We start from the raw sequence: 20,872 nt of genomic DNA on the forward strand, positions 1-20,872 counted from the left end.
CCTTTGGAGGAAGACGTTCCTGGTTGCTTTGGCTGGTTTGAAAAGCATCAGTAAACCTCAGAGTCGGTCCGTCGCCCTGTGTGATGGTGTTGTGTTTCTTTTTGTACTGGGATCAAAACGCTGGCTCTGGGCATTATCACCTCCAAACAAAGTGGGAAGGGAGGACTTCCCTGGCAGTCCAGCGGTTCAGACTCCACACTCCCAATGCAAGGGGCGTGGGTTCAATTCCTGATCAGGGAACTAAGATCCCACATGCCTTGCAGCCAAAAACAAAAACAAACAAACAAACAAAAACCCCACAAAGTGGGAAGGGAGAGCCCAAAAGAAAACAAAAGCCCAGACAAAGAAGAGGGCTTGCAGTTGTCTTTCAGGACACAACCATCTCCGGAACCCAGGCTTGCCTGGTTTTTGGTGGGCTTCTCAGGCTTCCTTTCATTGCCTGCTTGCTATTTTTTTCTTTTGTGCTCACTCTGTCCAAAATGAGAGAGGGCTAGAAGTGAGTTCTTGGAGTCAGCACATTGGAGAGTTCCTTTCTGGACCTCCATTAACGACCCCACAGTGTCCTGCAGGCTAAGGAAGTGCTGTAGGGAGGGCTTGTGTCTATACACCCGTTTCCTTTTCCTGTTATCTGTGCCTAGCACTCGGGTTATCTGTGCCTTGAAGAGGCAGCAAAACATAATGGTTAAGAATATAAACTCTGGGACTGCCCTGGCAGTCCAATGGTTAAGAGTTCACCTTCCAATGCAGGGGGTGTGGGTTCGATCCCTGATCAGGGAGCTAAGATCCCACATGCCTAGCAGCCAAAAAAGCAAAAAACATAAAACAGAAGCAATATTGTAACAAATTCAATAAAGACTTTGAAAATGGTCCACAACAACAACAACAAAAATCTTTAAAAAAAACATAAACTTTGAGGGAATTCCCTGGCAGTCCAGTGGTAAGGACTCAGCCTTTCACTGCTGGGCCCTGGTCACTAGGCACAGAAAAAAGAAAAAAAAACATAAATTTTAGGACCAGACAACCTGGAAATAAGCCCCAGTTCCCTGTATACTACATATGTTCCCGAAGAGCAAGTTACCTGACCTTTTATGCCACCGTTTCCTCACCTTGGAAGGGGTATATTCCATCTCACCAGGTCATTAGGAGATTAAAGGAGTTAACAGGTATAACGTACTGGAACACCACCTGGCACATAGTAACTGCTCAGTAAGGTTTAGTTATTATTATTGCCTGACTCTACACAAGAAATTTCGAGAGATGGGCAACTGAGTCACTACAGAAATTTTATCTTAAAAGCTGCCTATTCTATTCAGAGCTGTCCTGGACTGGCAGTAGCCTTCCTCCTCTCTATAACAACCATATCATAGCCCTGCAGTAAGTCACCATTTCATGTCACCAAAGAGAGAAACTGAGAGCAAATAGGGATGTTGTCAGTGGATTCCAAGTTTCTCAGAAGATCCTATCCCAGCTATTCATTTCCAGATTTTTCTGACCCAGGAGTAAAACAAATGAAAGGTTTGTGTATATTTGATGGATAAATAAGTAAGAAAGGGGGACAATTTAGGTCTGGGAGGGAGGAAAAGTGCGCGAGAGAGCGCTAAAAGGCACTAGAGAACTGCCCATAATGTCCCCTCCACTTTACCTTGGGTGCCAAAGGAGAAGCAACCACTAGGTGGCAGCAGATGAGCAGGTGAACCAAAGGGAACCAATTGCCTTCCATTTTTGGAACCTTTGCACCAATCCCAACCTACAGGTAAAGACAATGGGCATTGTTCTAAAGTGGTTAACAGAAGGAACAAACAGAAACCCCTCTGTGCCTAATTGCTCCCTCCCTAGAGAACCCCCAGGGACCCAAGTCTGGAAGGCTGATTGGCTAAGAGGAGAGAATACCATTGTGCCACTGCTCCATGACTAAGACACCAGAAAGGGGGAAACCAGAAGAGGAAGAGGAGGTATCTGGGGTAGGGTCAGAGGGGAATGAAGAAGGAGCAAGGTCAGGTAATTCTTCATTCTGCACAGTTCAACACTCTCTCAGTGGCACGGCCATTGGCTTCCTGTACTTAAAACAAAACCCCCTTATAGTCTTTTCTATACCTGCAGACCTGAGGAAACCAACTATTTGCCAAACTGCAAAGGTCTTTTGGCACCTCCATCTACTGCACACACTTACATTCTAGCTGTAAAAATCAGAGGCAAAAGATAGCCAATTGGCCCTAAAAAATATAAACAAATGGACTAACTGGGAATCTGGTCCATAGCCATCTGGCTATTTCTGTTCTTGTTGCATGCTTGAAAAGAGAGAGCAAGTTCAAGACTATCTACAGACAAAGGGCATTCTCTGTTAGGGGAAAGTTCTAAAGGAGACCTTTGGGAAGTAGTGGATTCCTACAGTCTGCCTGAAGCTAAACCTCACCCAGCAGACTGCTCAATCCCACAGCCACCACCCTAGCCAACAGCCTCAGAAAGCAACTGGCTAATCAGATTACTACTTCTCTGTTTGACTCCACTAACCAAATCCCCACCTTACTGCCTGTGACTAACTGGATAACTGGGGCATTAGACCACTTAACTAACCACATTATATGTAGGATGGCTTCTTAACAGCCACTAATTGCTGCAGCACATGAAACTGGAGAGGGTAAGAGGTGGGAGGCCTTCTTCCTTCCTTGATTTTATGTAGAGAAAATAAGAAAGCTAAAATCCTATATTTAGGAAGCAAATGTATACCTGCCTTTTACAGATAAATAATAGTTTACACAGAATTTACTGACATCCATTGGATAACCTGACCTGAGGTTGGTACGGTTTGGCCTGCATCATCCAAGCTGATATCTGAGAATACTAAATGCTCTGAAAGCAATCTTTCAGCTACAATTCATTAAAAATACATTTTTCCAATGTGTTTCCTCTGTCATCCAGATAGCAAAATAGCATAGACATTGTTTTACAATTACCTTAGTATTAAATTTTCCCACACAATGGTGTTATGTCTCTTAGAAATCTGTATTTAATTCAAAACCAACTACATCTTTTCCCTCTGGTGAATAAAAATGGGAAAGAGAAGAGAATTCCTATTGTCTCATTCCCTCAGCCCAGACATTTTGATTCCATTTCAAGTGGGGCCAACTAAATGTCCTCCCCCCGTTAGAAACAGATACTTTATCTAAACATAATATATAAGGAATAGCCTAGATTTCAAGTTATTCTCAAATTTTTTTTAGCACTTTAGCTTGCTCAGTTGCACCACCTTATCTGTAATCAGTTAGTCTTTGCAAGTTGTAAAACTGAGGATCTGAAAGGTGGTGACTTGAAAAAAAATCACACAAACTCTGCTGTTGAAGAGGAAGTGAAACAGGGGACTCCTGAAAATCTCAGTCTGATGCTCTTATTGAATCACCTGAGTTCTATTGTGGCGAGACACCTCCAGTGACACATTTCCAAAATCCACATTTCACACCAGTCACTTACATCACAGTAAAGCCGTGGTGTCACAAAGCATGTGTCTGTGTTGGGGGCAGGGGAAGGGGGACAGTCTTGCCTTTATAAATCAGTCTGAGAAAGGGAGCGCTGAAGAGAAGCAAGAAAGGGGGAAAAAAAGAAAAAGAAATAAACCAATGTATGGTGGTTGTTTTTTGTGGGGTTTTGTGTCCCTTCTCATCTTGAGAACAAAACTCTTGGATGCCAGGGACAGAGGTACGTTAATCTTTGGCCATAAGGAAGCTCTCCCTGCAGGTCTCTTCACCAGGAGTGACTCAAAGGATAAATCTTGAGTGGGACTGATTTGCGAATTGCCAGAGCACCAGCAAACTCTGTGGAGCTGACTTTAGAAAAACCAGCCATCTACATAGAGGATTATCCCTGCTACACAGCCCAGTGACTCAAACGAATTTTCTAGTTTGTGGATTACCATAGTCCCTTGCTTCCCCCTCCCTCCTGCCCAGCTATTTCATTTCCCATTAGAATTTACACAGATTGAGTAGGGAGTTTGAAACTTAAAACTAAAAAGATACTTTTATTCTTCAAGGGATTTGAATTATTCTCCCTATTTTCCTATCAAAAACTGTTTAGAAAATATGTTTTGGGGGTTATTTGGGGGGGGTTCTTTTTTCTATTTATTTATTTATTTATTTATTTAATTTTAGTTAGTATGGACTATGACCACCCTTTTGCAACTCTTGGGATTCAATTAATGATATATTTTAAGATACAGCTCACATTGTACCAAAATCTTTTCTAAATATGATGTGCCCACCCCAAAAAAACTATAGTATTAGAGAAAACTAAAGTACAATGAGTAGGGTGAGTATGTACTTTATTTTCCAAATGGAGACCCTTTTGTTTGTTTTTTGTTTATTTATTTGGTTGTGTCAGGTCTTAGTTGCTGCAGGTGGGCTCCTTAGTTGCTGCGTGCATGTGGGATCTAGTTCCTTGACCAGGGATCAAATCCAGGCTCCCTGCATTGGGAGTGCAGAGTCTTAACCACTATGCCACCAGGGAAGTCCCAAATGGAGACACTTTTGAGAATGAAAGGAGGCATTATTAATAAGGCTGCTGTAACCGTAGGTGTAAACCAGGGTGAGTAGGCACCCTAAAAATAAGGCAAAATGGGTTGCCTAGTCACCAGGAGAGTCGGCAGTAGGTGGAGAGGTGACCTGGTTCTCCTGGTGCAACGCTTGGCAACATCCCTTCTAATGAAGTCCTCTCCCCTGCAGGCTTGACTCCTAGGCAATCCCTGCCAACTAGGCTTTTTTTTCCTGTTGCCCAGGCTGTTCTGAGAGACCTGGTGTCTCTGGCATCAAGCTGCTCATGGTGCTGGCTGGCTGTCAGCAGCTGTGTGTGTTCAGTTCCCTCATGGGGCCCATCACCACCCGCCACCCTGCCACCTGGCAGAGTGCCACTGCAGGAAGCATGTTTGTATTTCTGTCGCACTGGGCAATAGTATGCCACTTCCTTGCTTCCTGTGATGGGAGTGAGTTCCAAGAGGCTTCTAGTGCTGGTCCTCAAAGAAGGCATCTGCTTCCACTGCAGACACTCTTAGCCTGATGGTGAGCAGCTGGGCACCTTTTATCCCTCACATGCGATCATGGAGCAGAAAACAGGCTACAAACACCTCCCTGTTTAACCATGGTCAGGCCCTGGCATTGGCATTGCTCTGTCCCGAATCACATGCGATCATGGAGCAGAAGACAGGCTACAAACACCTCCCTGTTTAACCATGGTCAGGCCCTGGCATTGGCATTGCTCTGTCCCGAATCACAAGGTACACCACCCGTATGTACTGGACACCCCCCATGGTGGGCACTGAGCCTGTCGTTCACATGTTCCACCTCCAGGAAAGCACCTGGCCTCTGGAGACTTGAGATCATTTCTTCAACATCTCCAAAGCAGTGCAGTGGAGGTTTGGGCAGGGAGGGGGCACTTAGAACTTATTATCTCATTCTATTAGCACAAGGCTTCTCAACCTGGCACTACTGACATCTGGGGCCAGATAATTGTATGCTCTTGGGGCATCACAGGATGTTCAGCAGCACCTGGCCTCTACCCACTAGACGCCAGTACTGCTCTCCCCAACCCACCCGCCCACCCCCACCCGTTCCGACAACCAAAAATGTCTCTAGATGTTGTCAAATGTGCCCTGGGAACAAAACCACCCTGGTGAAGAACCACTGGCTCAGGGCATTTGGGTGTGCTTAGGGCCAAGTACAGAGAAACTGCCCTGCCTTCTAGAAGTCTGTGCTTTAGCTACTGCCTTATAATGACAGAGAGACGCTTACAAACTTGGGAAGAGAGAGAATATAAATGTCATGAATTCCTTAGGGTTTAACAACCAGCAAGCCAGCCCCTGTGCTCCACAGAAATCTTCTGAGATTTGCTCGCCTGCATTGCTGCAGATTTGCACCACAAGAATGTTTTCAAATGAATACACCGGTGCTTGCCGATTTAGAGAGCTGCATCACAGCAAGTCCCTGTGCTAACTATCCTTTTTCCTGTTTCTGTACCAGAAATCTAAAAGGGGAGCCCTGAAAGTCTTGATCAGGACTGAGTTTAACACTCAGGTGTTTAACAGGTTCACAGAAACAGCACAGAAGCAGCTGTAGCGCAAGGGCCCTCGCTGGTTCCCTGTACGTTGTGCGGGGCTGCTGTGGTGCTGACTGCAGATCCAGGGCAGAAGTGGGGAGTCAGGACAGTCACCTCGCGGCTGTGATTTTCCTGGTCCTTCACGTCGGTTTAGGGGATAGTTCTTTCACACAAAATGACTGCCAGGAGCTCTGTCAAGAATCAAAAAAATAAATACAACCAAAACCCACTGCCTTCTCAGGAGGCCAAGAGAGGATGAGGGGTCCAGCCTGTGCCTTTGTTGTCTTTGCCTGCAGAGGCCAGACAGGAGAGCCATCGCTGGCCCTGCTGCCAGCTAAAGCCCTGTCCATGCTGCCTCCCATGGGCCCTGAATCTGAGGCACCTGGAAGGGTTATTAGCAGGATTGGAACTCATCCCTCTGCTGGGACTAGATCATAATTACAGTAATTTTCTAACAGAGCTCGGCAGTAGGACTGTTTAATCAGCATCTGACTCCCTTGTGCTCCCAGCCCTCATCACTCAAGGCGAGGAGTGGGATGGCTCTTAAAGAGACAGTGCTGCCTTTCAGCACTGTTAACAGATGTGCCCTAATTGGTAGAATATATCTAAGTCTCATAGCTTATAGCAGGCAGGTTGCATTGCCTTCAACAAACCACCGCAGGCTCTCACTATTCTGGGCCTTCTGCTGGAGGGATTCAGGTCAGGCTGCTGGTGGGCCTGGCTTCCCAAGCCAACAAGGCCACCAGGGGAAGGGACACACACACGGCTGGAGCACTTACAAAGGCTCTAACTAGCTGGCCCCTTCGGAAGGATGGTTTGAAGGAAAAAGTGCTTGACTGAAAAAATGGGAAGGAGGGACTTGACAGACACAGATAAGAAGTTCTGGCTGGTGGCTCACCACAATCCAAAGATTACAGAAGCACCTGTGTCCCTGCCCTTTCGGGGGGAAAAACCCTTGAAGACTTTCGGGGAGTGCCTTCGTTCTCACACTGTAGCTTCACCATCTCACCCTACTTATCATTCATGTCTCTTTCACTGCTATGTCCGTACCCTTGTTTTCCTCCTCTTTTGCCTGTGGAAGTGGACCAGGTCTCCCCTGAACGGGAAGGAAGTAAATTATTGACTCTGCTCACTGAGTCAGGAGCACTCCATCTCCTAAAAAATGTGGCACTTTTTATCCTTTTGAACATAAATGGTCCGTGTTTATTTATCTTGAGATTTATCTTGAGATTAGCCATTACTAAGGTGGAACTGGTTTTCCCCAATAAGTTATCTCTCTGTAAGATGCTAGGACATGTTCCTGCTGTCCTGCTGGTAAATCAAACGCACACCTGGTCTTTGTAGCAGTCCCCAGAACAGTTCCTTAGAGAGAAGAGCTGGGGGAGGGAGCAGATGAGAGACTGGAGTAGGGGTGGCGGGGGAGGGTTCCAGGGCAGATGGAAACCCTCAGGAAAGAAGGTACACTGGTAAAGAGAACAGGAAGAGGGACACTCATCCACAGCTGAAAGAAAGGTTACCTTGAGCCAGGTGACGATCCCCCTACAGAGCTGAGTCCCTGCTGGCAGAGGGCCGCCTGGGGAGGTGGCTTCGGATCAGTGCCCAGGTGCGACTGTAGGCGGCACGACCAGCGGTGGTCCTCTGCTGGGCTTCAGCGGCGCCGCAGCTGGCTGAGCTGGCTGCTTACACAGAAGCGCGCAGCAGCCACTCCAGCCCCCGACCCAAGGCCCCTGGGGCCTCTGTGAGGCAGGCTAGGAGCTGGTCCGTTTGCACGTCTACCTCCAACCTCGCATCCTCCCGGCCCACTGCCCTCCCCAGCCCTAGGGTGTTAAAAAGAGCTGAGGCAGGTAAACAAATTCGCAAACATGGAGCTAGCTTAACGTCCAGTAAGACTGTTAAAGTCACGATCACCTCCTAAGCAAAGCTACCGGCGCCTGGGACTTGGTGTGGCTCTAAGGCCTTGGCAGCTAGGAAACCTCGTACTGTGGAGTTCTGATTTCTGAAAAAAACTCTGAAAAGCTCGGCAGGGGGATTTTTTATTTTTTTCTCCTTGAATAGTGATGGTTTTATTCTAGCTTTTTGTTTTGTTTTGTTTTGTTTTTTGGGGGGGGGAAAACACCTTGTTTTACAGAACTTGGAAAGTACCTCTTACAGGAATATATTCTACAGCATCTAAAAACACGCTTTTTTATTTTTTAAAGATTCTCTTGACGTGGACCATCCTTTTAAAGTCTTTACTGAGGGACTTCTCTGGTGGTCCTGTAGTTAAGAATCTGCCTTCCAATGCAGGGGATGCGGGTTCGATCCCTGTTCAGGGAACTAAGATCCCACATGCCTGGGGGCAACTAAGCCCTCAAGCTCAAGAGCCCACTCGCTGCAATGAAGATCCCGCTTGCTGCAACAAAGACCCAACACAACCAAATAAATAATTTTTTTTTAAGTACATAAAATAAAGTCTTTATTGAATCTGTTACAACGCTGCTTCCATTCCATGCCCTGGCCTTTCAGCCGCGAGACATGCAGGACCCCAGCTCCCCGCCAGGGATCGAACCCGCACCCTCAGCATCGGAAGGAGAAGTCCCAACCAATGGACTGCCAGGGAAGTCCCTAAAAACATATTTTTAAAAACCACGCTCAGCTCAGTCTCCTCATCTAGAAAATGGGTGTCATACTTGTCCAGCCCTCCTCACTGGGCACTGTGGTCAAAAAAAATGATGCATGTGAAACTAATTATTTTCACACAAGAAAACCCATCTCCTCCTACACACACACACACACACACACACACACACACACACACACACACACACACACACACACACACACACACACACTTCCTTCCACCAAACAAAAGGAAACCCATGAGATTACGATCCTGGGTAACAGAAGATGACTAGACTCGGCCCACGGAACTAGCTATCAGAAGAAAGGTGACTAGGGAATTCCCTGGTGATCCAGTGATTAGGACTCTGTGTTTCCACTGTAGGGGGCACGGGTTTGATCCCTGGTCAGAGAACTAAGATCCCACATGCCACGCCGCACAACACAGCCCGGGGAAAAAAAATTAGAAAGGTGACTATAAATCAGGCACGGAACCTACTTCAAAACTCAAATTCTAACAGAAAGGACTTCCATTCTACAAAACAGCTCAGCAGGCCACTCCCCACAATAGGTCCCCATCTTCCCTACAAAGGTCCTCAGCCATAGGGGCAGCCCTTAGTCCATACAGGGACAGAGCAAAATTGGACAGAGGCAGATGGCACTGCCTCGATGGAGAGGAAAATCCATCTTTGCTGTTTTTCTGGTAATTCCAGGCCTGTGTTACTAGCAAAACTCTTCCCCTCTTAGGACATCTCCTTCCATGGGCTACACTCAACTCTGCACAAGACAGTGCTGGGAAGCTGCCTGGCCTTAGATTAACTGAGGTGTGTTGTATGCACTGCTGATAATGGATCATTAAAAAAGCCAGGAGTCAGAAAAATTGCATCCGTGTCTTTCAATGGCTCCTGCTGTCCCAGCAGCCTACCCTGCTGGCAGAACTAGCTGCTGAGCACCAACTCCAGCAAGAAAAGGAGTGAACAGAAGAAGGCCAACCCAGCTTGCTGTTTTTTGGCTGAGTAGGGAATTGACACAGACCACCTCCGGCTCCTGTCTGGAAGTTTCGAGATCAGAGAGCTTCAAGCACAGCTGGGTTCACAGCTGCACCATTTGGAGCATTGGACTCATTAATATTCATGAGTCATCCCCACCAATCGGCAGAGCGGATGCCATTAGCTTAGCATCTGTCGGGTTTTTGTGAGGGTTGTGTACAGAGTTTTTTTCCCCTTTTAAATGAACTTCTTTTGACATTTTGGATTTGCCTCTGTAGGTTTTCTACCCTCGCCTTGCTCTGCTGCATCATATAAAGGAGAGACCCAAGGGAGGCGGGCAGGAAAGAGAGATGAGTCCCAGCCAGGACTCTGCATCTGCCTGTTGACAAACTTTATTTCTCTTTCAGCACCTGGCACCTCAGACAGGCTGTGAGGATGGAAGCAGCATCAGGTAAATTAAACCTAACAAGGTTCGTGCCTATATAACTGTGAGAGGAGCTGGATCCCAACTCTTTGGAAGACAATCCTTCCTGCAGTGGTGAACTTGAGCGGCACACACAATGCAGGAGAGCCGCCGTGCACGCTTCTGCACCATTATTCCCATGCTGATAAATTCGTGATTTATGGAGGTGACTACTGCCAGCCCTTACTCCCTCCTCCACTGCCACAGCTTGTTAGACACCAGTTGCAACAACAGTCTTAAATACTTGCCTTTTATTTCAGGCCAAAGCCCCTCAACTCTGAACTAAATGCCATGACAGTCCCACAGCACAAGCTGGTAGTAAATGGGCCCACGGACAGGGTGCGATGGCCAGAGGAGGGAGGAGCACGCGAGGAGGAGAAGAACCACACACACAGCCCTGCAGGCAGAGCGAGGCGGAAAGCCAGTGGCACTCATCTCCTACCAGCTCTGGCTCTCAGAGGAGAGAATTACGGCAGCAGGAGGGCAGAATGCCTCATTGTCTGAAGGAAGGCGTGTTGTTCCTCATCTCCATCCCCAGAGCCCTCTCTCCAGGCAGAAACAAAGCCCCTGCATCCCACTGGATTGAACACACAGCTTCCCGCAACACAGCAGAAGCACACCGCAGTGGCGGAAGCCCTGGGGGCAGGGAGCTGTTACTAAGGGAGAAGAAAAGGATTCAAAAAAGAAAGCAGCCCACGCTAACCCTGCAGAGAAGACAGTCGAGTCTCCGCTTTACAACCAGAGAGACAGGGACAGCTCAGGGCATCCTTTCTAAACAAAGGCCCCTGAACCGTTCCCTTTCCTGTGGCTGTGACCAAACCCTTCTCTTTTGTGGATGGCCATTAGCTATTTCATGGGTCTTGGCCTCATCCCGGGCTGAGGTCCTGGGATGTGCAGGAAACCCAGTGACTGGAGTCACAGCACCGTTCCATCAGTGGTGTTAGTGGAGGAAAAGCAGGGAGGTGGGAGAATAAACATTCATCCACCCCGTCCGTGCAAGGAGGTAGGCAACAGGCCAGCCTCCCAGAAACCAACTGCTCCAGGGGCTGCAGCAAAAACAGAGCCAGTGAGGATACAGCAACACAAGTTGTTTCTGTTGAACAACATTCGATACGGCAGCTTAAAATCTGCCACCTACAGATCCCCAAAACCAGTCACCTGAGACAGTGCTCCTGGGCCCATTTACAAACATCTAAAGAAATTCAGCTTCCAGGAGAGTAAATATGGGGTTCGGCTCAGAACCAACAACCGCTGGGCCTTGTGCTTAACTTACAAACGTCCCCACAGTGTCTATTCCCATGGAAGAAGCTTGAGGAGTTGTGACCGACCTCCACGCAACCAATGCAAGCAGAGGCCACGGTAAGACACGCAGCGGCCCAGCCTCCCCACCACCGGCCTGAGCCAAGCCCACCCGAGCAAGTCTCCATGCCCGCAGCTCCTCTGTCCGCCTCAGAGCAGGGCCCAGAGCTCCAAGCAGAGCTCACTTTTCCAAAACTGTTTCCAACTGACCAGGGTCCAAAGGCACAGCATGGTCCCCCTCCACGGCCCTCCTCACGGGCTGCGGAGCACAGACTCCCTCATCAGGTCTTGCAAAACCACAGCATGACGGAGCGGAGAGGGATGGGGGAGGGGCGCTCTCCAAGGAAGGGACCTCAGAGTCAATAACAGGTGCCCACACCTCAAAATCATCCTTTTCTTCCCCGGGAGGCGGTGAGGGAGAGCTCCTCCTGCCCGATCTTGGGAGAAAGCAGCAACTGGAAAAGAGTGGGAAAGGGAAACGCAGGGCATGAACATGTAAACAAAAATGAACAGACAAACAAGTGAACGGACAGAAACAGGAGGTGCAGCCATACAGGGAAATACAATTCGGCCGCAGAAAGGAATTAAGTGTTGGAACACACTACACCACGCGTGCACCGTGTGAATGTACTAAGGGAAGGAGGTCAGTCAAAATAGACCAGATATTCTATGACTCCACTTGTGTGAAATGTCCAGAACATGCAAATCCAGAGACCCGTCAAGTAGACAGTGGCTGCCGAGGGCTGGGGAAATGGGGAGGCTCGGCTAATGGGTGTGAGGTTTCTTTGGGGGTGACGAAAATGTTCTAAGATTGACTGTGGGGAAAGATGGTCACACAACTTTGTGAATAAACTAAAACTACCGAATTGTACACTAAAAGGGTGAATTTTATGTATGTGAATATATCCCAATAAAGTTGTTATTTAAAGAAAACAGGGGTAGGGGGAGAGGATAAAGAACGAAACAAATGAGAAAGCCTTCTCTTCTTTCTTCTCAGGTTCCAATAGGAGAGCAGCTCCCCAGGGATGAGTTAGGACAGACCCAAGACTCTTGAGCATGGGGTGAGGGAACCATGCACAGGAGGCCGAGGCCCTTCTGAAAGGCCACCAGCGCCGTGACCTTACTTTCTCTACCAATGGACACCTCACTGACCCAGGTTACAGTAATCCTAGCCCCTGGTGTCTCAAAACAGAGCACTTCAGTTACCTCTTAGGCTGGTCTCCTTTAGCCAGGTGAGAGGAGCCCCGCCTCTCTTCCTGGGCCCAGCCACAGTTTGACATAGCATAGCAGAGGATGGCATCGGAAACGGACATGGAACTTCGGCCCTGGACACAGGCTTCTATCTCAGGCACTGAGAGCTGGCTTTGCAGGAAGAGGTGTAACTGGCTGTCTGACAGGAGGACCACACTCTGCAGGACCCTGGGGCAAACACAGCGAGTGCAACGTAGAGCATCACCCTGAGCAGCGGCTCTCCCCAGCCCCACTCTCTGAACGCCCTGTGGCTTGAGGAGCCCTGAAGGCACAAGGGTGCAAGAAAGGCATCTGACAAACGTGTCTGGATGTTCACAGGGGCCATCCTGCCCGGCACACACACACACCCGCCCCTTCCCACGAGGCAAGTGCTGGCACGCCAAGTCCACTCACTTTTCAAGAAAGTGCTGCAAACCTTGTCGTCGCTTCTCGATGAACTCATCTGAGCTGCCAAAGAAGGTTGACTTCCCAGGAAGTTCAGGTACAGGCCTGTGGAATCACAGAACGTAACACACACCCAAGATAAGTAACATCCAAGACAGTCATTCCAGTCCCTGATCAAGGAAATCCCTAAAAAGAGGCACAAATCAATATAAATAAAATTTAATAAGGTGGCAGGGGAAGGGGACGAACACCGACTGACTGCATGTTGTGTGTCAGGCACTGTGCTAAATGTTTTACAAACTTTACTTCACTTAATCCTCCCCAAAACCCATGAGAAAGATCTTAATGTCCCCTTTTTAGTGGTAAGGAAATAGAATCAGAGAAGTTAAGTAAATTTTCCAATGTCACACAGTTAGTAAGTAAGCAGCAGAGCTGATATTTGAACCAAGTCTATGACTTAAAAACTCCATGCTGGGACTTCCCTGGTGGCACAGTGGTTAAGAATCTGCCTGCTAATGCAGGGGACATGGATTCAATCCCTGGTATGGGAAGATCCCACATGCTGAGGAGTAACTAAGCCTGTGCACCACAACCACTGAGCCTGTGCTCTAGAGCCCGCGAGCCACAACTACTGAAGCCCACATGCCTAGAGCCCGTGCTCTGCAACAAGAGAAGCCACCTCATTAAGAAGCCCACGCACCACAACAATGAAGACCCAACACAGCCAATAATAAATAAACAAATAAATTAATTAAAAAACAAAAAAATTCCATGCTGGCCAGATTACATTGTTTACAAAACCCACTCTCACCATCAACTATTATTGAAAAAGGAAGAACCCTGGACATGGAGACATGGAGAATGCTGGATCCTTGTGTGTAAATTAAGACTACCTTCTCCAGTCCTGGAAGGTCACAAGCTTGGAATTTTCTAAAAGTAGTCGAGTTGCAGCAAATCATCCACAAACTCTTCAAGCCTCCCTAGCCTCTCCTCTGAAGCACGGCATGTGCTTTAAAAACAACAGGCCAGAATAGAGGATGCAGATCTGTTCAGAGGAAGTTCCAACTGGTTTATGAGGGCCTGACTCATGACAATGGCCTCATCAGTCCCACATGTTAACTACCTGGTGAGGTCATCAACAGGGTCACCAGAGAGCATTCAGTGACCACACTGTGGTGGAATCACTGTCCTAAACTGTCTCCAGTTTTAGGACTTATTTGAAGTATGTAGGTGAGGAGTGAACAATACTGCTTTTCCTAAGGCTCAACAAAGAAAAAGAAAAAAAAATCACAATTTTTACATATCATTTGGACGGAACTCCACTTGTCAAATTAGTCCAGGTGCTGAAAAGTTTCTCAAATCCAGCGAAGCACACTTAAAAAGCCATGTGTACCTTTGTTTAGCCCTAGATTATTTAGCCCTTTGCATATAAAAAAGAAAAATACTTTTTAGATTTGTTTGGCTTTGTTAGGTCACAATATTAGAAATAAGAACTCAGTCTTTACTTTTTTCACTGACTTGAAAACTTGAAATAATTTAAGAACACATTTCTCAATGTCCTTAGTACCTGCCAAGTTTTCTTCATTGTAAACTCCAGTTGCCAAGTAAGCACCTAAAAAGCCAGTCTCAGACCCAAGAAGGAAACAAGAGCAAACTCACACTAAACCAGCGTTTCTCTGTAGCTGCTTTCTCAGCCACACAAACTCCCTGTAGCGGCGACGCACACAGGACGTCTTGGCAGTAAAGGCCTTGCTGTTGGTCTACAGGAGGAAGCACATGAAAAGGGTTTAGTGGAAAAAGCCCAGGTTCACATGAACTCCCCATCGTCACTCTCACTGAGGACCCAGCCACCAGCCCACAGTCCTGATCCAGGGCTCCAAGCAGAGCAAGGTGCCACCAGACAGCCTGAAAACAACTCTGAGGCAAACCCCAGGCTCTCTTTCCTCTCCTCCCTCCTTTTCTTCTGTCAAAACATCCATAAACAGGTTCTGCCTCAGGACTGGCCCTCAGCCCTGGAGGGTGTTGACCCCAATATCAAAGCTGGATGAAAAAAAAAAAAAAAAGCTGGATGCACTTACATGAAGGAATATCTTATAATCCACATAAGAATTCCAGGAGCCCTCATTCTGCACGCGGGGGTCCTGAACACGCACAGTGATCACCTCCTAGAGGTAAGAAACGCTCCTTCAGCTTTAGGTCAGCCACACAGTAAGGTGGCTACGACACACAGGTTGCCAGATTTTTCCACTCAACACCAGCTTTCACTCATTTGTTCATTTATTCAATTCAGCAACGATTTATTGACCACACTCTATGTGGCAGATACTGTGCTAAGGCACTGGGGGCAGAACAAGAACAAGAGACAAAAAATCTTGCCCTTATAAAAGCTTACGTTCTAGTATACTCCAATGAATAGAAAAGTTAGTAAAAATGGAACCTCATTTCCAGTAATGCCTTTCCTACTGACTTCCCTCTCCTGGCTCATCAGAACCACCAAGGAGGAGTTGCAGGAGGGAGGGGATATGGGGATATATGTATAAATACAGCTGATTCACTTTGTTGCACAGCAGAAACTGGCACAACAGTATAAAGCAATTATACTCCAATAAAGAGCTTAAAAAAAAAAAAAGAGCCACCAAAGTATTACTGTCAGAAGAACACCACCAAGCAATATCTGAATCTCCCAAAACCCTCAAACTTTTACGCACCTGTTCCCCGGAGACCACATGCTTACCTCCTGCTCTTGGTTCTCCAACATCCTACACCAAAAGCCCATTGGAAGAAAACATCTGATGAAGGACATAAGACACAGGATCAATCACTGTTAGTATGCATCTACTCTCATCTCTCTTTGCCAGGGCAAAACCCTGAAAACTTTTTATCCACCCCCCCCCCCCCCAGGGAAATCCAGGCAACTTTTTTTGTTCTTGTGTAAAACTTAAGAGGAAGCAAAAAAATTCCCCCATATGAGCTAGGTGCCAACCTAAAAGCCCTGGGGGATTTGCCTCCCTCTCAGACCAAGGCAGAGACCCTGAACCAGGCCACCTCGAGGCAAAACATGTTCAGGTCTACACATTGTCGCCTCAGGCAGCCAGAACAGGCAAGCTGAATTGTAAAACCTTTCTGCCAGAGAACTGCAGGCACAGCAGTGTCTGCGGGCACACACAGCACCACTCTCTAAGTGAGCCTAACATCGCCCCCTCCTGGCTGTTTAGAGACAATCAAAACCCCCAAAAACGCTGTTGCTCCTAAGTCTCTCTTTGTCTTGCGAAGCACAGTCACTGCCCCAGAGGCAGATCTCAGAGTTGGAGAGTTCCGGGGGCACTTGAGTTGGTGGCCCAGTTGTGACCTTCCCTTGTCTAATCCGATCTGCAGAACCCAAGCCAATGGTTCTAATCATTTCCTCTCTCAACATGCGGTTTATACCACTGCCCAAGCACCCCACAGCTGCACACGTCGGCTCAGGATGTTTTCCGCTCCTTTGCAAAGATTCATTAAAGCCTAAGCCACTGATTTCCCCCAATGTGGCAGTTTACATGTGCAGCGACATTGCCCACTCTAACAAGGGGACCATGAAGGCTGCAGCACAGGGTTACTCAAGTCCAAAAGGGCCCATGATGTCACCTTCTGTTAAAATACAGCACTAATCTTGTTACTCCTAGAACCACTCCAACAGCATCCACTCTGGCTGCCACCTCCACCCCCTTCTCCTCTCTTAAGAGCAGAACAATAAGGTTTAATTTCCCTTTCCAATTTACCTTGAAATGAAAACTGACTTCAGCCAATATGTACTGCCAACAAATGATCCAGACTGGCTCCTGGGAAAACAAGACTATCTCTAAGCTCTCCCTCTCCTCCCCCCATGCCCATTCACACACCCACTCATTTTTACAGTCCCACAATTAATTTTAAACACATTCTCTTATTAGTTCTGCCTTACCATTAGAAGAGTGTGTAATGAGTTTCCTTCTACTTTATGTTGTGCTAACACAGGCTAATGTTTCAAGAGAAGGGGAACTCATTTACACCACAAAATTAACAGAGCACACAGCTTTTCCAATCTTTTCCAGTATACCGGAAGGTCTCTTCACACACAGACACTGCACGCAGAGATGAAGCTGCATGATATATGGCAAAATTGGGTTACACAGTCGAGCAAATCAGAAATTTTGTGATTGCAATGCCATCTTAAGTAGTATTTTTGCTGACATTCTGAATTTTCATCTGATGCAGTCACCACCACAAAGGGGTTCGGAACTGAAGAAAGGTGGGAAATCCCAATTCCATAACAACTGATGTATAACATCCTGGATGTAAGCAGTCAAATGGCTGTGACCAAAAAGAGCAGGCCAACTCACTGTGAACAATTAACCTCCTAAGATTAAAACAAAAATTTTTTTTCTCTTCTCTTTTCAGGCATTTGGTAAATTGCCAGCACAGGAGCAGAGTTAAATACACTGAACTGTCTTTCCACAAAAGTAACAACAGCAAAGATGATGACAAGGAAATTCACACACTCAGTGGAGGTCACACATCTTCAGTGCCTTGAAAGGTTTGCTGAATTCAGGACTATAATTTAGTAACTAAACGGTCATCATTCTCAAGTTCAAGAAGAGTCTGCCTAGGGTTCTGAGAACAGGTTCCTCTCCTTTCCTTTGGGGCTCATACCACTTAGAAACAAAGAGCTATAAACTAGCTTTAAAAAAAATCCTAGGACCCCCCCCCCTTGGATATATACTTAAATCCAAGTTTAAAGAGCACTAAGAAAGTTTCAATTATAACTTTCCTTAAAAACACTGGAACAAACAGAAAAAAACTAGATTTCCAGTAATAATTTCTAGCAACTCCTATTCTCCATCAGCTTCCTCCCTGTAGATACCACTCCTCAGGAGGAAATGAAACTCACTTCCACCCTTGGAAGGGAAGGAGGAAGTTCTTAATTTTAGCAGTGTGATCTGGGAGATGGATCCATGTGTCATCCAACTAAGGACAAAGTCAGTGACCCTCTCAGCTACTTATGCAACTCTGTGCTTGCTACATGTCCTGGGCCCTTTCAATCACATCTGAAGTTTCCTTCACTTTCTCCACCTGTACCAACACCAGTGTCTCTGGGGAAAATCTAGCTGTTTGCTGTTTACAAAGTATATTCCTTGTAAAGCTTTCCAATGTCCAAACAATTCAAGGTAGCAATTCAAGGCTTTAACTCCACCATTTTCGCTCCCATTTAAACTACTTAAACAGACATGTTAAAAAAACAAATCAGGTGGTAAAAGTATTGAGTTAGTCAAAAACTTAGTTCGGTCAACGAATACACTGTTTAATTCAGTTCTTGGTGAAAATGAAAAATGTGTCTTTTATTTTTACTTAAAATCGCAGGGACTTTTTGGCCAACCCAATACACTGACCCACCGAGACTCCCATCCCTTCTTACTCATTCTTCAGCCCTTGGTGCCAGATGGCAACTCAAAAAGCTCTCCTTCCGAAACACCCAGGGGTGGTACAAGCAGCTCCCCTGTCTAACCAAGCTCTGCCTGTTCTCAGCTAAGCAGCTCTGCTCCATCCTTCTGTTCACCTGTAACTTGCCACTCTTTCCATTTGCAAGTTAAGTATCAAAGGCGACCACAATCTAGCGCAAGAGCCTTCTGTGTCCCTGTAAAATGCCAGCCATTACTCCTAGTCCTAGAGTTTAGTAAATGCAGCCACACTCTTTTACTCCGGCCACCACCCCCTCCCGCCCCCCACCGTACACGTAACGAACTAGGAGCAAAAAGGCCACGTGATCCTTATTACCCTTTGCCTACTAAGCTTGGGGAGTGGGAAGGAAAGATACTTTATACTTTAAAAATAAATGGAAAAGCCAGGCTTCCTTCCTTGGATCGCGAGCAAGCACCCGCCTTCATCCCGGGAGGTTAGACTACTCCTTCCCTAGGATGTCCAGCGAGGTCCCCACCCCAAGCGCCACTGCTGACGCTCGAGCCCGCGGCTCTCACCAGAGAGCAGCGCCCACGCCCCGCGGCCCCACCCACGCCCCCTCACCTGCGAGCAGCACCCACTCCCCACAGCGACACCGCCAGCGCCCCACCATATAGTAAGGCTCTCGGCTTCTCCTTCCGGGTGAGCGGCCGGCGCCCCGGTGCACGACGGGAGAAGGCTGCTGGCACGCCAATCCCGGGTGCCCCGGACGCCCCGCCCCCTCAGGCCCGGGCTCTTAGTGGCGGCCCCTCTCCCGGGGCGGCGCGCTCGACCCCGTGCAGGCGGCGGCTGGAGTCGAGATCCCGCACCACTCACTCCGGGCTCTGCACGGTGGACTCCGGAGAGGGGAGGAGGAGGGGCTCTGATGTCCAATCCGGAGCCGCGTCCCGCCCATTGTTGTCAGGCCCAGCCAGTCAGCGGCCAGGAGGCGTCCCTGCAGGTCCTAAAGTGGGTCTCAGGGTCGAGAGCTGTGAGCGGTTGGTGCTGAGCGTGGGAGGGTCCTGAGCGTGGGAGCCTTGCTAAGTCCGGAGAGAGCCCCCATTTGAATCCCGTAGATTCCAGTTCCCTGGCGGAGTTATCAAGGGAACGCCAACTCAGATGCGAAAACCAGATTGTCCGAGTGAAAACCGAACCGAGGACCGTCCCGCAGTCACCGGTTTCACTTGCGAAACAAGCCTAAGGATCGTGCAGCTAGTTAGAAAGAAAAATCCGTTGACTATGATGAAGCCTTTTTTTTAACGTTGTTGAAATGTCTTTTAACTACCTGCTTAACGATAATTTTAGCAAAGGTAATTTCAAGGAAAAAGTTATAGTCACAAATACAAGCTCTGGAGTTAGAAGACCTGGGTACAACAGCCAGCACTACACTGACCATGTGGCCTCAAACCGGTCTTAAATCTTTATGTCTTAGTTTCCTCTTCTGTAAGGTGGAGATAGCTCATAAGATAAGGTGCGTACCTCAAAGCAGCTTATCTCAAACGTGTTGGTCTCAGGATCCCTTTACATTCTTACAAATGATTAAGGACCCCAAACAACTTTTGTTCATGTGGGATGTTCACCGGATTCGAAATTTAAATTGAGAAATTAAAAAACGTATTAATTCACCTAAAACTAATAATAAACCATTACTTGTGAACATAATATATTTTATGAAACATAACTACAATTTCCAAAACAAGATAAAAGTTATTGAGTAGAGTGGCATTATATTACAATTTTGCAAATCTCCTTCATGTTTGGCTTAATAAAAGACAGCTGGAGTCTCATATTTGCTTCCCTATTCGCTTTGTTTGTGTGTTCGCTTTGGACTAGGAAATGCAGAAAATCTGGCCTCACACAGATACATAGCTGGAAGAGGTACAAGTATCTTTCGCTTTCTCTGATAATTGTGGATACTCTTTTTTTTTAAATCCAAAAATGTCATTTTGTTGTTCACTCTCTGAGCTGTTACATGGGAGCAAGTGGGGTGTGCATGGTGACCGTTGACAGCAGGGGCCTCTGGGGTTGTCAGGGGTAAGTATGGAGCTCACACTGGACACCAGGCTGTCTACCAGATTGGAGAGATGAAGGATTTTGGAGAAATTTGTCTTTTATCTGGAACAATCTGCAGGAAGGTCCTGCTGCCAAGTCTTGGACCTAGCCCTGCCTTTCACCTCCAATTCATGTGAGATGTCGTGGGTATCCACACAGGTGGCCCCAAGATTTCTGTGTTGAAAAGAAAGTTACTATTTCCCAGATGCTACTAACAGAGGAAGAGCTACAGGAAAGGTTCCTGGTGATGGCAGCCGTGTGAGCCCCTGCAGAAGGCTGTCAGATGCGGATGAGCACCTGTGGGGTG

At 47.3% G+C, this 20,872-nt stretch overlaps 1 protein-coding gene across 4 annotated transcripts; it reads right to left on the reverse strand.

The window, feature by feature from the left end:
* Positions 1-10,364: 10,364 nt before the first annotated feature.
* On the reverse strand, positions 10,365-19,381 carry SNX11 (sorting nexin 11). Of its 4 annotated transcripts, XM_057716462.1 has the most exons (9): positions 19,099-19,380; positions 17,003-17,180; positions 16,821-16,880; positions 15,797-15,851; positions 15,141-15,227; positions 14,722-14,822; positions 13,072-13,167; positions 12,634-12,846; positions 10,365-11,882 (listed from the first exon to the last, which is right to left on the reverse strand). In XM_057716462.1, the coding sequence occupies exons 4-9, from the start codon at positions 15,836-15,838 to the stop codon at positions 11,609-11,611; spliced, it is 813 nt and encodes a 270-aa protein (XP_057572445.1). In that variant the 5' UTR covers positions 15,839-15,851; positions 16,821-16,880; positions 17,003-17,180; positions 19,099-19,380; the 3' UTR covers positions 10,365-11,608. The 4 variants fall into 4 exon arrangements, with proteins under 4 accessions (XP_057572445.1, XP_057572446.1, XP_057572443.1 ...); XM_057716463.1 differs by lacking the exon at positions 17,003-17,180 and having other exon boundaries at positions 19,145-19,380; XM_057716460.1 differs by lacking the exon at positions 17,003-17,180.
* Between the last annotated feature and the right edge of the window lie 1,491 nt (positions 19,382-20,872).

Source organism: Hippopotamus amphibius, chromosome 17 (assembly GCF_030028045.1).
Source record: "Hippopotamus amphibius kiboko isolate mHipAmp2 chromosome 17, mHipAmp2.hap2, whole genome shotgun sequence".
Taxonomy (NCBI): domain Eukaryota; kingdom Metazoa; phylum Chordata; class Mammalia; order Artiodactyla; family Hippopotamidae; genus Hippopotamus; species Hippopotamus amphibius.